The sequence below is a fragment of the Meleagris gallopavo genome, chromosome 12 (assembly GCF_905368555.1).
Source record: "Meleagris gallopavo chromosome 12, MGAL_WU_HG_1.1, whole genome shotgun sequence".
NCBI classification, from domain to species: domain Eukaryota; kingdom Metazoa; phylum Chordata; class Aves; order Galliformes; family Phasianidae; genus Meleagris; species Meleagris gallopavo.
This window is the reverse complement of record NC_139415.1, coordinates 14,412,367-14,426,603: the sequence shown is the minus strand read 5'-3', so window position 1 is coordinate 14,426,603 and position 14,237 is coordinate 14,412,367. Positions and strand designations below refer to the sequence as shown.

The 14,237-nt window shown below is 41.9% G+C and overlaps 1 protein-coding gene across 5 annotated transcripts in view; it reads right to left on the bottom strand.

Annotated features, from left to right (window-relative positions):
- Positions 1 to 14,237, bottom strand: part of MCTP2 (multiple C2 and transmembrane domain containing 2) — a 184,648-nt gene that overhangs the window by 86,261 nt on the left and 84,150 nt on the right. For all 5 annotated transcript variants that reach the window (XM_085234346.1, XM_085234348.1, XM_085234345.1 and 2 more), the window contains 4 exons: positions 12,159 to 12,262; positions 10,836 to 11,363; positions 6,702 to 6,761; positions 5,514 to 5,622 (listed from right to left, as the gene is read on the bottom strand). In XM_085234346.1, coding sequence (XP_085090472.1) covers positions 5,514 to 5,622; positions 6,702 to 6,761; positions 10,836 to 11,354 — 688 coding nt within the window. In that variant the 5' untranslated portion in view covers positions 11,355 to 11,363; positions 12,159 to 12,262. The remainder of the gene's footprint in view (positions 1 to 5,513; positions 5,623 to 6,701; positions 6,762 to 10,835; positions 11,364 to 12,158; positions 12,263 to 14,237) is intronic.

Below are 14,237 nucleotides of genomic sequence, written 5' to 3'. Positions count from 1 at the left end.
AAAGTTACCACTTACTTGCATTAAAATCCTGAAAGCTCAAAGCAAAAACAGTGTGAAACATAACCCAGACCATTTCAAGTTTTGGTTAAAATCCTACATTTGCATCTTCAGAAGGAAATGAAAGATTTATTTTATATGCACATAAAGAATAGATTTCTTATAATCTTCCTAGAAATAGAATTACTGGAGTTATTTATAACAAGTAGTAAAAGACATTTTATAATGGAACACACTTCTTAAATATCCTTGTAGTGAAATAGCTGAGATCAAGGCTTAAAGGGGAAATCGGGAAGAAAAAAAGAAACAAAAACCACGTAATCTGAGAGCAGGAAATCCAGGTAATTTTGGAAAGTTTTGTGCACAGCAAATTTTAAGCGACCAGACAGAAAAGAAACATTTCTTGAAAGCAAGCATCACCAGTACGCTTTAGGGGAAAATAAACCAAAAAACTCAACAGCATACGAGAAGAATGCATGCAGATCTGTACGTGAAGGAAAAAAAAATAAGGTAAAATTAAGGATATTTCCAAATGATAGTTAAAAAAAAAATCCTTGCAGAAACTGGATTCAGCACAGCAGCACCAACCACTGCAGCACGAGCTGCTGTATGCAGAGCCATGCAGAACCCAGCAAACATCAAAAATAAGTACTGAAGCCATTCAAATCCGCAGCGTTTGTAAATTAGTCATGATTAAGCCTTTCAAAAAGAAGTGTGAAAAGTTGCCTAATACATCTGAATAATTAATAAATCTGAAGAGCTAATGATCTAATTGCAGATACCCTGAAAACAGAGAGAATTTAAATTAATCAGTGTGTTTGCAGGGAGTGATTCAGCCTAATTGCTCTGAGTATTTGCTTTCCAAACAATGGATTTATTCTGTGCAAGCCGACAAACCCCCAAGTCTTGTTTGTGCAAAGCCATCCACAGCACTGCCACCACCGCAGAGCTGGGCAGGAGACAGCCCAGAGCAATGGCTGGTGCAGGTGTACAGCAGGTGTGTTGGTGCTTAAAGAAGGAAGCGTGTGCTATCCTGTCCCCTTTTCTCTCCATTTTCTTTCTTACAGTCCCTTTAGGTCCTGTGAGGCTGCTCTCAGGTCTCCCCAGAGCCTTCTCTCCCCCCTAGGCTGCACAGCCCCATCTCTCAGCCTGTCCTCATAGGGAACGTGTTCCACCCCTTGGGTCATTTTTGTGGCCTTCCTCTGGATGAACTCCACAGGTCCATCTCTCTCCTGTACTGAGGACTCCACGTGAGGTCTCACAGCAGAGAAGAAGGGCAGAATCACCTCCCTTCCCTGCTGGCCACGTTGCTTTGGATGAAGCCTAGGATACATTTGGCTTTCCGGGCTGTGAGGGCACAGTGCTATCTCATGCCTGCCCTCTGAGCAGGGATGATGGGATGCAGACAGCAAGCAGACAGCCCCTTCTGCACTCCTGCACTGCTCCCTCTGTGCAGTCCTCACACACACTTCCCGCATTCTACTGTCTGGATCACGAAAGGAAAGAAATGATAACAAAACCGAAGCGTAGCAGCAGGAAACGATGAGAGGAGGAAATACGAAAGGACTGCTAGGGTACAAAGAACTTGTAAAAATCTAGAAAATGCAAGGCTGTGCAAAAAAGAGAGGAAAAAAGTCTGTCGGAGCAATGCAACTAAGGAAAAACAATAAAGAGAACCACAGACACTCATCAGCTGACATCACATCCAAGAAATGTATTTCTCATAACCACAGCGTGTAACAGAAGTAAACATACCCTTCCAAGCCTGAAAGTATGGAATTTAGAAACATGAGGAGCTTCTCACCCTTAAATGCACTCAAAACTATCTGTTTTTTTCCTCAAAGTAGTACAGTGGAATTGTCAATAGAAGGAAGGCAAGACCTCCCTGCAGCTGTGGCACCATCTTGCTGCTCGTTGTCACAGTGAAGCTGTCCTGTGGAGCTGGTTGGCTGTACAGATAGTAACAGGCACAGTCAGAGCATCCCAGGGCCAGAAGAGACTGTGACATTTCAGAATTTGTTAGACCAAATCACACAAACATCAGGCATCCCTCTGCCAAAGGAAAGTGGAGGAACAAGAAGAAATGGGCTCCACCTCCTCCCAGTTCAAAGCACACAGAGCTGGAAGTCGTGAGCTTCACAGAAATGCACTCAAGAGGCCATAAAGCCACCAAACACACAACAAACTAGCAATATTTGGAACTGGTGGCTTAGAGTGCTTAATATTTTATCAAAGCCAAATAAAACGTACAGTAATTTTCACTCCTGCAGAACTCAGCAGTGTTGCCCAGATATGCACATTTCAATAATAAAATGCATTTTGCTTTGTTACTATTTACAGTATTGAAACTACACAAGTCACAAACTCCTCACCATTACCATTACATTACTGGGTTATTAGTAACAAGAACACTATACATAGTGCACAAAAAGCAAAATGTTGGCATTGGGTTGGTATCCACACACATTCACAGTGTTTGGTTCATTAGTTGCAGTCATAAATATGGGAGGACCCACGCAATCTGCCATCAGGCACCATGTACACACAGGGGATGTGATTGCCACTCTCCAAGCACACCTTCCTGTCTGCTTAGGCAGTCTCTAGTATATGGCCATGCTGGCCATGGTGGCCTGTACCCAAGAAGCATAATTGAGAAGCACATAAACCAGATTCCCAGCAAGCTGGTGGTCAGTGAGCCCCTAGGAGAGGACACTGCAACACTGATCAGGAGAGGGATATATTTGGAGCATCTCTCAATTTTCTACTGAATCAAGATCCTGCTCTATAGATCTTTCCTCCCTTGGCTTGGATACATAAAAACACAGACAGCTGAAAAACAATGGGAGAGGCAAAAGGTAAAGAAAAAAGCAGCAAGGAGTAGAAGTTAACAGATAATATTATGAAGGTAAATAAAGAGTGAGACAAATCTGGCAAAGTGAAACCAAAGGAAATGCGTCCCTAAAAGAGATGTACACAGTGAGTGAGAGTTCAGAAGAGTATCTGCAAGGTTTAGGAGAAGTGAAGTCATACCAGTCTTAGAGCAGAACCATTCCTCACCTTCACACAGCCAGGTGCAATTACTTCCTTCATTACAAACGTGTAACAAATCAACTCAGGGAAAGATACGAATTTGCTGAGAAGAACCAGGACTATCCAGCAACAGCTGTTTCCAATGGCAGAAAGATATTTTCTCTGTCAAACACCTTAGCTGAATACATACCTACACACATGTATTAAAGTGCACAACGCAACTGAAGCCTCCGCTTCCTCTCCCTGCCCTGGGGATGGCATAGGCTGCAGACAAGGCAGCAAACAGGCAGCAGAGGGCAGCAGGGACACACGGAGAGGCTTCTGCTCCTCATGCAAGCCCCTGAGCCTCAGCAGGAGCTGTTCAGGGAGCTGCCAGGGAGTTAACATCGAGGGGAAAACAGCAGGTGTGAGAGCAGGGTAGGGCAGCACACAAGTGCAGTTTTCTTTGAGCAAACGCAAAGCTTTCCTGAAACGTACATCAGTGGATTTGATTGTTGCTCAGTCTTTTTTCCCCCCCAAAGCAATTGCTGTTATTGCTATGACTAAAACCAAAAATGCAGGAAATCTACAAAACTGATCTAAGCTGAAGATGCTGGTAATACACTCTTCATTCAGGTTCTGTGGTTTATATGACAACTTTCTGTCCTTTCGTTTCCATCACTGGTCGCTTACCACCAAGTATGTCCACTGTATGTGAGCAAGCACTGCTGAACTCCTACTCACGAAGCCTGACATCCCTGCTACCTACCTGAGCATTTTTGCAGTTGTTCACACAGTGTTGACCAGAGGATGTTCAAACCCCCAGTACCCACACTAAAAACACATGACCAACAACACAGCATTTACCCACTGCAGAGTTCCAGAGAACTCTGCTGCACATTAAAAAAAAAAAAAAACGTGGTGAAGAGGGTTTGAAATCATCACACAGCTGCGTCAGACAGCTTTGCTTGGTTAGATCTGGGGGGTTTCCTGTTCTCAAAACATGAATGAGCACGATTTGGCCTCCAGTCCTGGCTCCACAGCCAGACTGCGGGATGCACTGGCTGCAGGCAGCGTGTTCCTATAGTCAAACTATTGGAGTGGGATATTACACCCCAGCTCAGCAGCCATATCCCGAGTCACGGTGAGGGAAAGAAGGGAAGTTGCATTCTCCCAGCCCACAAGTTTTCTGAGGTTTCCTCATGTTGGCTTTGCTCATCTCTCCAACAACTTCCCACTTATAAAAACACACTGCAAAACCACAGCAGCTGGAGCTCAGACCTAAATATCTCACAAAGATCCTGAGTAACCAGTAGGACAGCACAGATCTATTTGGATGTGCATCGGGCATCACCAGTAAGTTTTCCTGAAGAGGCCACTAACATGACTGTGCCTGAAGAATAATTACTGAGTCACTATTTCCTCCTCACCCCAATGTCCATTTAAAGAAAATTAAAAAAGCAGGAATTTTACTAAATTATTTACCACCTGACAGTCTTCTAAATGAACAGTCATCTGCCACAAAAGTGACAGACCCAAATTGATTTTTCCCCTTGATTATGCTGTTTCACCATTGTACAAAGCTTTGTTAAAACATCTGCACTCTTACGCAGGAAACCACAGCCAAAAGAAAACTGTGTTCTGTCTTCCACAGAAATCCTCCTCTACTGGAATTGCTCATTTATAGTATCTTTTCTGTAGAAACAGCTGGATGTGTTCTGGCTTGTGAGGCTTGCTAGTAAAACTGATGAACTGCTATGCTGTCAGGAAGTACGTGCTTCTGTCTGAAGAGTGATGATCTTAATCTAAGTATTCATTCGCTCCCTCCAAAAGCTGGAAGCTAGGAGGGAAAATGTAGCATATGCTTGGCCGACAGTTACTGTTTGGTGAAGACATGGAAAAAGTTAACTGAGATAACAGAAGATGGAAATCCCAAAAGCAAGCACCCATATGAGGTTAATTAACCCACACAGATTCTTCCAGATGCAAACCTTCACAAGTCTATGGCTAGTTCAAGCTTATTTCCTTTAAACCTGTATGAATAAACCCTATTCCTTCATCTCAAATTGCAGCTGACATTAGACGGGGGGTAGATTTGGTTTACACCCCTATTCTCACAGTTACCCTTTCACTAAAATCTTCACAGATAACCCAAAAAGCACTCCTAGAGCGTGCTAATTCATTTATCACATTCCAAAATTTTTACTTTTTTAAGCTTAATTAGAACTTCTCAAGATTAATGACTGCAGGTGCTAATTCCAACAAGGGAGGGGTTTTGCAGCTGCACAATCGGGCAGCAGGAGCAGCAAACACAGGGCAGCTCCCTCCCCTGTGTATATAAGGTGGACAAACCCAGGTGTTGAGTGCTCTGATCTGGACAGAAGTCAACAGCTTGTTGCATCAGAGATAAGAAAAGAAGCTGACGGTGCAAAGTGCAGCCAAACTCAAGTCAGGGAAAGCAGAGTGGTGCAACTCTTAAAAGGAAGCAGATGAAAGGTGTGGCTCACCGCAGCGATCTCTGATAACCAGGTTCCGGCCTTCTTTCAGGTGGATGGTCAGCAGGTAAGCAAAGGGGCTGGGCAGGTGGCTCAAACAATCACTTCCTTCCTCTGCACCCTAAAATGAACAGAGAAATCAATCCCTGCTGCACGTCTCACCAGGCAGACACGCGGACAGAACAGGTGTTCTCACAGACCTTCTTTCACTGGGGAAACCTTCACAGTGCACTTGTCAGAAGGAGGAATAAAGATGTTTTTCTGAGACTTTGTTTCATTATGTAAATAGCTCAGTATCACTGTCAGATAAACTCACAAAGCCAAGAGTAACACGAGGAGGATTACACCTGAAAATGGGTTGTAGCAGTAAACATCATAAATGCATGAACAGGATTTCCAAATCCTAGCAACTTCATGCATTTTATTTTTCTAGCTGCCTCTTCCTTGCACATTCACAATCAGGTAATGAACTTGTGAGGATGTGCACACTTCATAAAGTTACTGAGCAGGCTTTTTTTTTTTTTTTATACAGTTCTAAAAGATACAAAAGCAGCACTGGGCAATGCTTCTTATGAAGTTTTGCCATAGCAAACTCAGTAATTCTTGTTCAGAGTTGCTGCCAGTGTTACATCCCACGTCACCACCACCACCCATCTGGCATGTTTGGTGAAATCAGCCAGTGGACAGTTTCTGGGGAGGTTAACAGAGAACAAACACGAAGAAATTCATTCAGAAACAGCAAATACATTTCATGTGACGAGCACGCGTCACAGCTGTCAATGCCTCTTCGTACTATCATAAAACTGTCATCTATACATCCACGTTAAGGTATTTGAAGTCTTTACTGTGATGCTGTTAATTACTGGGATACTGGTTGAGTATTTAAGCCGATGCTTTCATCAATTATTCACTGCAACGCAGAAACTATAGAATACTTCATAAAATTACAGAACACTCTACTTAGAATATTTGTGTCTTGCACTGCCACAACAAATACCCTCAAAACACCACACTGGAAAAATCTACAGAAGACTTCACCTGCTGGTTTTGTTTTGGGGCTTGTTTGGCTGTTGTGTTCTGTTGGATTTTTTTGGTATGGTTTCCTGTTTATTTTTCATCTGTAAGAAGCAAAGCAGCAAAGGACCTGAACCCAAAAATATTTGTTTCCATTGAACAGTCTGACCAGGTTAAAGGACTTACCATCTGATCATCAAACATTTGAGAAGATACTGACGACTCTAAATCCATTCCTCCACATTCCTATAAAAAAAAAAGTACAAAGAATTAGACAACAGTAACACAAGGATCAAGAAAATTCTCCTAGTATCCCTCAAGTCTTAATATTAGTAAAGAAAACCCTCGTAACCATTTAAATTATTTGTTAAAACACATTTATACTTCTGAACACAGGCTACCAAATAATTTAGATGGGAATTTTTTTTGCTTGTTTTACAGTGATTGCACACTTAATGTGATCTTCAGTGTGATCTAAAAATTAAGTGCTTGCTTCTAGCAATTGGAAGAAGCTCTCTACAGTAGAACACTGTGCTTCCAGTGTTGAAAGTCCTTACTACAAACTCCTGATGCCTGAGGGTTACTGCATCTGGTGACTCACCAGTTGAAGTTGCAATGCTGACCCATATTCCTGGACAGAATTTTATTCGTTCAATCTCCAAATTTCCTCTGTAAGACGAAATAGGAAAAATTCCAGAAGTGGTGGCAGCAGCAAAGATATCCTGGGGCTGGACAGTCGGTGTTTCTCTCACATTACTATCATTTTTCTTTAATTGCCAGTAAGTTAGGGTCTAAGAGATGTTTTCTGCAAAATCCCCTTTGTGTATTTTGATTTAGAACCCTCTACACTTCTGGTTTATACTCAGTAACTCAGCTATATACATATACAACATGTGTAACTCCAAGGGATGGAAAGACCATGAAAATATTAATCGTAATAACAATAAATAGTCAAAGGGAAAGGGAAAAAAAGATGCTGGATGTGTACTTCCCCACATTCTATAGTAACTGGAAGGCTCAAACGATTGTTATTAGAGCACATTAGAGGAAGTCAAACATTTCCTCCTAAAACTGACTCACACAAAAACTTGAAGCTATGGTGGGATGGTGTCTAGACTGCTTGGACACACAAGGGCTTCACTCCATAGTAAGGACACCACTGATGCTATTTTGACTACCAGGACAGTCTACCATTGTCACTTAGATTGAAGAGGACCTACGTGCATGGGCAACTCTTTGGTTTAATACAGGGCAGTCACATTCAAATTCAAATGGCAGTCCATTCAAATACAGGAATTTACTGTAAAAACAACCACTTCACTCTACAGAAATGCACACAACGTGGAATTTGATCCTCATGTGAAAATGCTATTGCGTGCAGTGTGGCAGCATCCACATGTCTCTGATGAGAGCTGCATTGTGTTGAGCAGTATACAAAGAAAAACAGAACCAGCTTCTGCATCACACATAAAACCAAGATATATTGACATGCTAAAATAAATACAAGCTTCTATGTAATTATTCTTCCCCTGTCCCCGAATACATACATTACGTATCAGGAAGCACAATACTTCTGTACTGCAAGTAAAATTTTACTCGCATGACAGACGAAATTTAACATTACGATTCCCATAGTAATCATAACTTGGCCACCTTGCAAAAACACATTAGAAGTAGGAAAATTATTATCATAAAGAGCAGCAGAAGAGTTTCCTTGCACAACAGAGCTGAGTTACAGCTGCTAGGGGAACCCTAACTTGGAACATTCTGACTAGTATGCATAAAATCTCACTTGTGTGCATTAAACCAAGTACTTCTACAGTAATCTTTGGCTTCACAGGAATCCCCTACAGGCACCATCATTGGCACTGATAATACTTTCGCTTCACAGCTTGTTCTGCATTGAATTAATACAGAATCAAAAATGTATTTTTTTTCATTTTATCTTCATATAGTGTAAAGTGCTATTATTCTAGGTAGCTGATTGCAATAACATCACTGAATAGAGATGAAAGTTCAGCTGCAAATATATCCCTGAAATCTTGATTTTAATTAACCACAAAGACAACTGTGAACTTAAATATGAGCAAATGAGGCCACATTCACAAAGTCGGTCATAGTCCCAAACCTGTCTGTGTACAAAAGTAAAACAGAAGCACACGCATGAATACATATAAATATATCATGCTTTTCTCCTGACTGGGCTACAATCTTTACCATCTCTTGTTTGGTGTGGAAGAATGATTCAAAACACAAGTTCATCAAGTGCATCAGTGGGCGGACAGGGCTTGGGGTTGCTAGTGACACACAGCAAGTGTTACAAGATGAAGAAATGGTGATGCACCACCACAGGCAGAAAGTGTCCTTAGAAGTGCCATCATCTCATCTGCAACCTGAGCAAATGAGGCAGGGGTTAAAGGCAACGTCAGTAACTCCTTCAGCCTTCCAATTTGTCTAACTTGCTGCAACAGGGGATAAAGTAAATCTCCTAGCAAATTAATATGTGGTGCGTGTAGGAGAGCCTTTACTGACGATGGAACACTCCATGCACTGACAGCTCCGTGCTGAGCATTTAGAAGACTGAAAACCACAACCCACACTGAGCTCGTGCGTGAGGCTCAGGAAGTATCTCATGCAATTGGGTGACCAAAGGAAACCAGGAAATGAGTAGGTAGCATGTGACAAGCAATTCAGGGGGAAAAAAGCTCAACCTACATCTTTGCTTTTTTTAGTTTGTTTTGTTCCAGGGATCTGCCTTCCTTTTGATTTACACCTCGCCACTCAGTGAAGGCTGCTCACAAAAGAATGAGTTGATTGTTGTGCTCTCTACAGCAACCTCAACTAGTAGGTATGCAACATGCTGTTTCAACCTGAGGCACACAGAGCACAGATTTTGCGCCTGTTCAGTCATGTAGAAGAGCTAAACACAAAAAGATTGACTTCAGTATTCCTTATCTGTTTCTACATCCACTTGCTTCATTCTGCCACTTGTTATTTAGAAATAATCTTCTTCTGCATTTAAAAGTTGTTACTGGAGGCAGAATACAGGAAGAAAGGTAGTGTATTCACATAGTTTCATACCTAACCATTGCTCTAAGTATTAAAATGTTTATATACACAAACACACACACATACACTGGGATTGATTTTAATGCTACAGAGAATAAGACAGATTGCTCTGCATCTGGAGGAAACTCATCTTGAAGTTAATCTATTCCATCACTACACAATTGCCACCTTCTGCTGAAGTACTTAGCTCGCCCAAAGTCAAGCAGATTTTGGGATTACTTTTGGCACTGCTGCAAATACACTCAATGAATATTAGCTCAGAATCTGTTGGTCTATAACAGCAGAAAAGGATTGCAGATACCACTAGAATAACCCGGAAACAAACTCCTAAAATGACACCACGTCCATAGCCTCCAGCCAGCTGTATATGCTGATTAACCCGAGATCCTACTATTTCAGATGTGGTACAGCAAAGAAATGTAGAATATCCCAAGACAGAAAGGACCCATAGGGGTCACTGAGTCCAACTCCTAGAAATAAAGTGATATACTATTTTAGCTAGTTTTAATGTAGACCACAGAAAGCCAACAAGTTTAAAATTTAGTAACTAGAAGCATAGTTACTCATGGGCTACGTTGCATCACATCAGGCTAGTGATAGCTCTGCTTCAATAGGAATGCACAGACCTTTGAGATGCAAAACAAGTGGTTTTCTACCAGCAAAGATCACTTTTCCTGTAGTAGCAATGACCATAATTTTGAATTCAGAGCTCAAAAGGTAAATTTGCCTGTGAAATCAACAATCTCAAAGGAGAGCTTTACCACACAATATGTCTTTCATTTTTGCATCTCAGATGACAAAAGCTGCCATCCCAGTGACAGTTAAACTATGGGAAAATGGCCTAGAAACATAGCTCATAATCTAACCTTTCTAGTGATAACTCAATTGGAAGAGATACATTTCCACAACACAAACAAAACAAATTTTGGCTAAAATGTCTCAGACAACAATCATGCACCTGCAGATTCCCCATTTGAGGTTCAGGCAGGATTTATTGTCTCAGGACAACTTAGACGTGGATCCTCCAGTTTCAGAGGCACTGTCACAGAAGCACTGACCACAAAGGTGGTGAGAAAAAGATGTTAATTTCTTTTGCTGACAGAATAGTTATCTGAATATCACGGTTGGTTTACGCTCTTTCTTTTTTTCCTCACTCATTCCTGGCACAGGGCACCCTTCTCCATCCCTTTATAATCCACTCAAATAAGCCCCACGGTGGCAGCTCAGTCTGGCTAATTCCAAGCCCCTCACCTCCATCATCTCGTTTGCCAGCTCAGTGCTCAGGTGGGCTCTCTGCAGCAGCTCCAAGAGGTCATTGCTGGACGGCCGCTTGCCCTCGGACACAGGGCCGTCTGCCATAGGCACATCCAAGTGGGCCACAGCTGGCTCTGTGCACGCAGCTGAAGGCTGCAGCCACGGCCAGCCCTCTCCCTCTGGCCTCATCGATGAGTTCCTTCTTTTCAGAGACACCATAGGCCTGGGGGCACCACGGGGGTAGCCACTGGACAGCATCTGAGTGCTTGAATACGTTGTTTCTTCTTCGGTGAGAGTCTCCACCTCCAGCATGTCAGGCACCGACACGCTGAGGCGTCGGTCCAGGGAGCGGATCTTGCTCACCACCATCTTGCTCGACCTCTTCTTCGTCTTCCTCACACTTAAGTTTTGCAGGAACGGCCTCGTTCTCTGCTTCAGGGATCCCCAGACAGATGGTTTCTCCAAGTCCATGGCTGCACATGGAACCTCAGCAATGCCTCTGGTACAAAGCAGCATCAGTGATTCCTGGGGGTGATTAAAAAGAATGTAGGAAGAAGGCAAGTCAATCACGAGAACGAAACAGCAGTTGAAGATTATGATTCATGTTGCATCATCTTAAAACTTTCAGTCATTTTTCTAAGCAGTAAAAAGAAAGCATGCCACAAAGTATTAGTGCTTCCCAATGAAATCTGGTAGGTAGGTTTAATTGTTGAGGGGGAAAACAGAACAAGTAATTAATCCTACACTAAAATGCAACGTCTGTTCTCTGTTTTATGACTGTTATGAGGAAATACTGTTTCAATTATTCTGCCAAGTGCTAACTGGCAAAAATTGGTGATTTAACCCATTTAAAATCGTTTCTATACAAAACTTACCGATGGGAGTTAAATCAAAATAACACTAGCACACAAAAAAAGGTAGCAAAGCTGGCATTGCAGTTTCTGATGACGATTTTCCAGGCTATGCACATCTGCTTTGCAACTTCTTAAGCTATGAGAGTTCTGACATGACTTACGGGTGGATAAGTGCAACACAAACATCAGCTCCACAAAATAAGGGACTGAGGCAGAAGAGTCTCCTGATATAACTTCAGAAAGTCCAAGTAAGACCTCAAAATATTCCCTTTTGTTAACACGTTCTCAATGGAAGTCGCCTCTGCAGAAGTAATATTCCTCATAAAGAAGGCAGTTGAGAGAAAATAAGGACAGAAACAAACAGAAGGAATTAAAGATTTTGAAAAACTGCTGGTGGACTCATCTCTCATCTCTACCTGCAACAGTGATGGGTGACAAGAAAAGATTCAAACCAAAAATCACTCACCAAATCTGCATTGTAATGCAAAGGTCAAACAGATGCCTCTGTGCACAGGAATATCCTCATGGACAGGGTCTTTCGTGGCTGATAGATGAACAACCATCCTTATTCTGAAAAGCAGAAAGTCAAATCATCATCCAAACTCATTAAGAAAAAAGCTAATGAAACCTTCAAGATTCGCTCTTTTACAGTCTCTGATGACACATGTAACACAGCTTACTTCACATACCTGCATCAATAGCAATGTATACTCATTCACTTCATGATTGCTGCTTCCAAAGCCCACAGTACATTTAAATACACACAGTTGAACAAATTGCACAGTTTACCAAAATTAACTTAATCCACTATTATCCTGATTGCTAAGGAAAACGTCAGAATGATCAGAAAACAGAAATACAACTGTGCATAAACCTAGATAGAGAAACCACGGTCTGCTCTCTAAGACATCTACTCTCACATTAATTTGAAGGTTGCATTATTAACTAATTTAAATTATGTTATGACTATCCTCACCATACTTGCGATGTCTGAGCATCTACAAAAAATTCTTTTCCTGCACTGTTATGCAACCAAAACTATACAATCATCATAGAATTATACAACCCCTCCTGCCTCCATCTGCGTTGCTATACTGAAGCTCCCATCCATGCAGCTTGCTACAGAATAGTTATATTCAATATAAAAAATAATAAGTTATTACAGCATTACATGCATTCAACTCATCGGTATCAGATTTTGTCCATACAGGAGTGTGTGCTGGCATACATATATTGGCTAAACACAGTATTTTCATCTCTAGCTCCTGCAATCAGGCCCAGTATCAAAGCGCACATGGACAAACTGGAATTATTTTTTCCTCACAGCATCTCTGAGAAGCAAAACCAATGCTGAAGCACTCAGATCCCCATGCAAGCTCACTGGAGACTTGGCTTAATTTGCCCACCTTAGCTGACAGCTTTCTCTTTCTTCCCTCTTTAAATAAAAAACTCATAAAGCAGTTAAAAGTCTTCTTGGTAGATTTTATCACATAAGAGGAATCATCAGGCCAAACTTTTGCACAAAACATTATGAAACACTACTGCTGGAACTCATTTAAACAACTCCTTTAATGCCAGCACTCCCCAACTTGTTTGTCTACATGCACAAAACCTGCCAAAGAGAATTCAGCCTAAATAAAGGCAGGACCCAGCTCGCAACACTCACCTCCCAAGGCTCTTGCTGCTTCCTATTCCCTTCCTGTTGTTCTCCGCCCTACTCAATTTGACGACCCACTGCTATGGTTTTTACTCTGTTTGCTTAGAGACCTTGTTTCCTAGCAGCACTCCAGTTCCTGTAAGTTTTACGTGGTTCCATACTTCTAGGTTTTTTTCTTGCTACAAAAGTCTACTCAGCAAGGATGGCACACAGGGACCACACAGTATGAGTCCCACTTGTATTCAACCCACCATGAGCAAATTATTCCTCAAGGCAGACAACCACAGTGAAGGAAAAAAAAAAAAAGAAAAAAAAAAATTAGAGAAAAAACATAAGTTTTTGGTTTTTTTTCCAGGACAGCAGCAAAGATGCTCCAGCATCTGCCACCAAGCAGTGCTGGCAGTATTTGCTGTGTAAGGAAAGCACAGGGATGCCTGAAGTGAGGCCAGAGAAGCTGTTTAGCCCAGCCCTGCACTGCCAAGAGGTTTGGCCATATTCCACCCCTGAATCCACACACCCACACTCCTGCTGCAACTGGCACTTTCATTTTATAAATGCTGTCATGACAAGCAAATTAATCCAAATGACTGTTGTAAAACACAAATGAAGAAATTATTTTGCAACAGCAAGTGTCCTGGTTTTAGAAAAAAAGCACAAATACAATCTGAAGTGCAAATTCAGTCTGACATCTGCCAGATGCTGCAGACTGGCACTTTTTTCACTTCTCCACTTCATGCAGAAAAAAATAAGAAAAAAAAAAAAAAAACCACAACAAACAAAACCACCCCAGAAATTCATTCCCCAGAGAGAACAGGGCAAAGTGAGGGATGGGGACCTCCACACAACCCAACCTGGTACTGGATCCATGCCCAAAAAGCACACACTGAC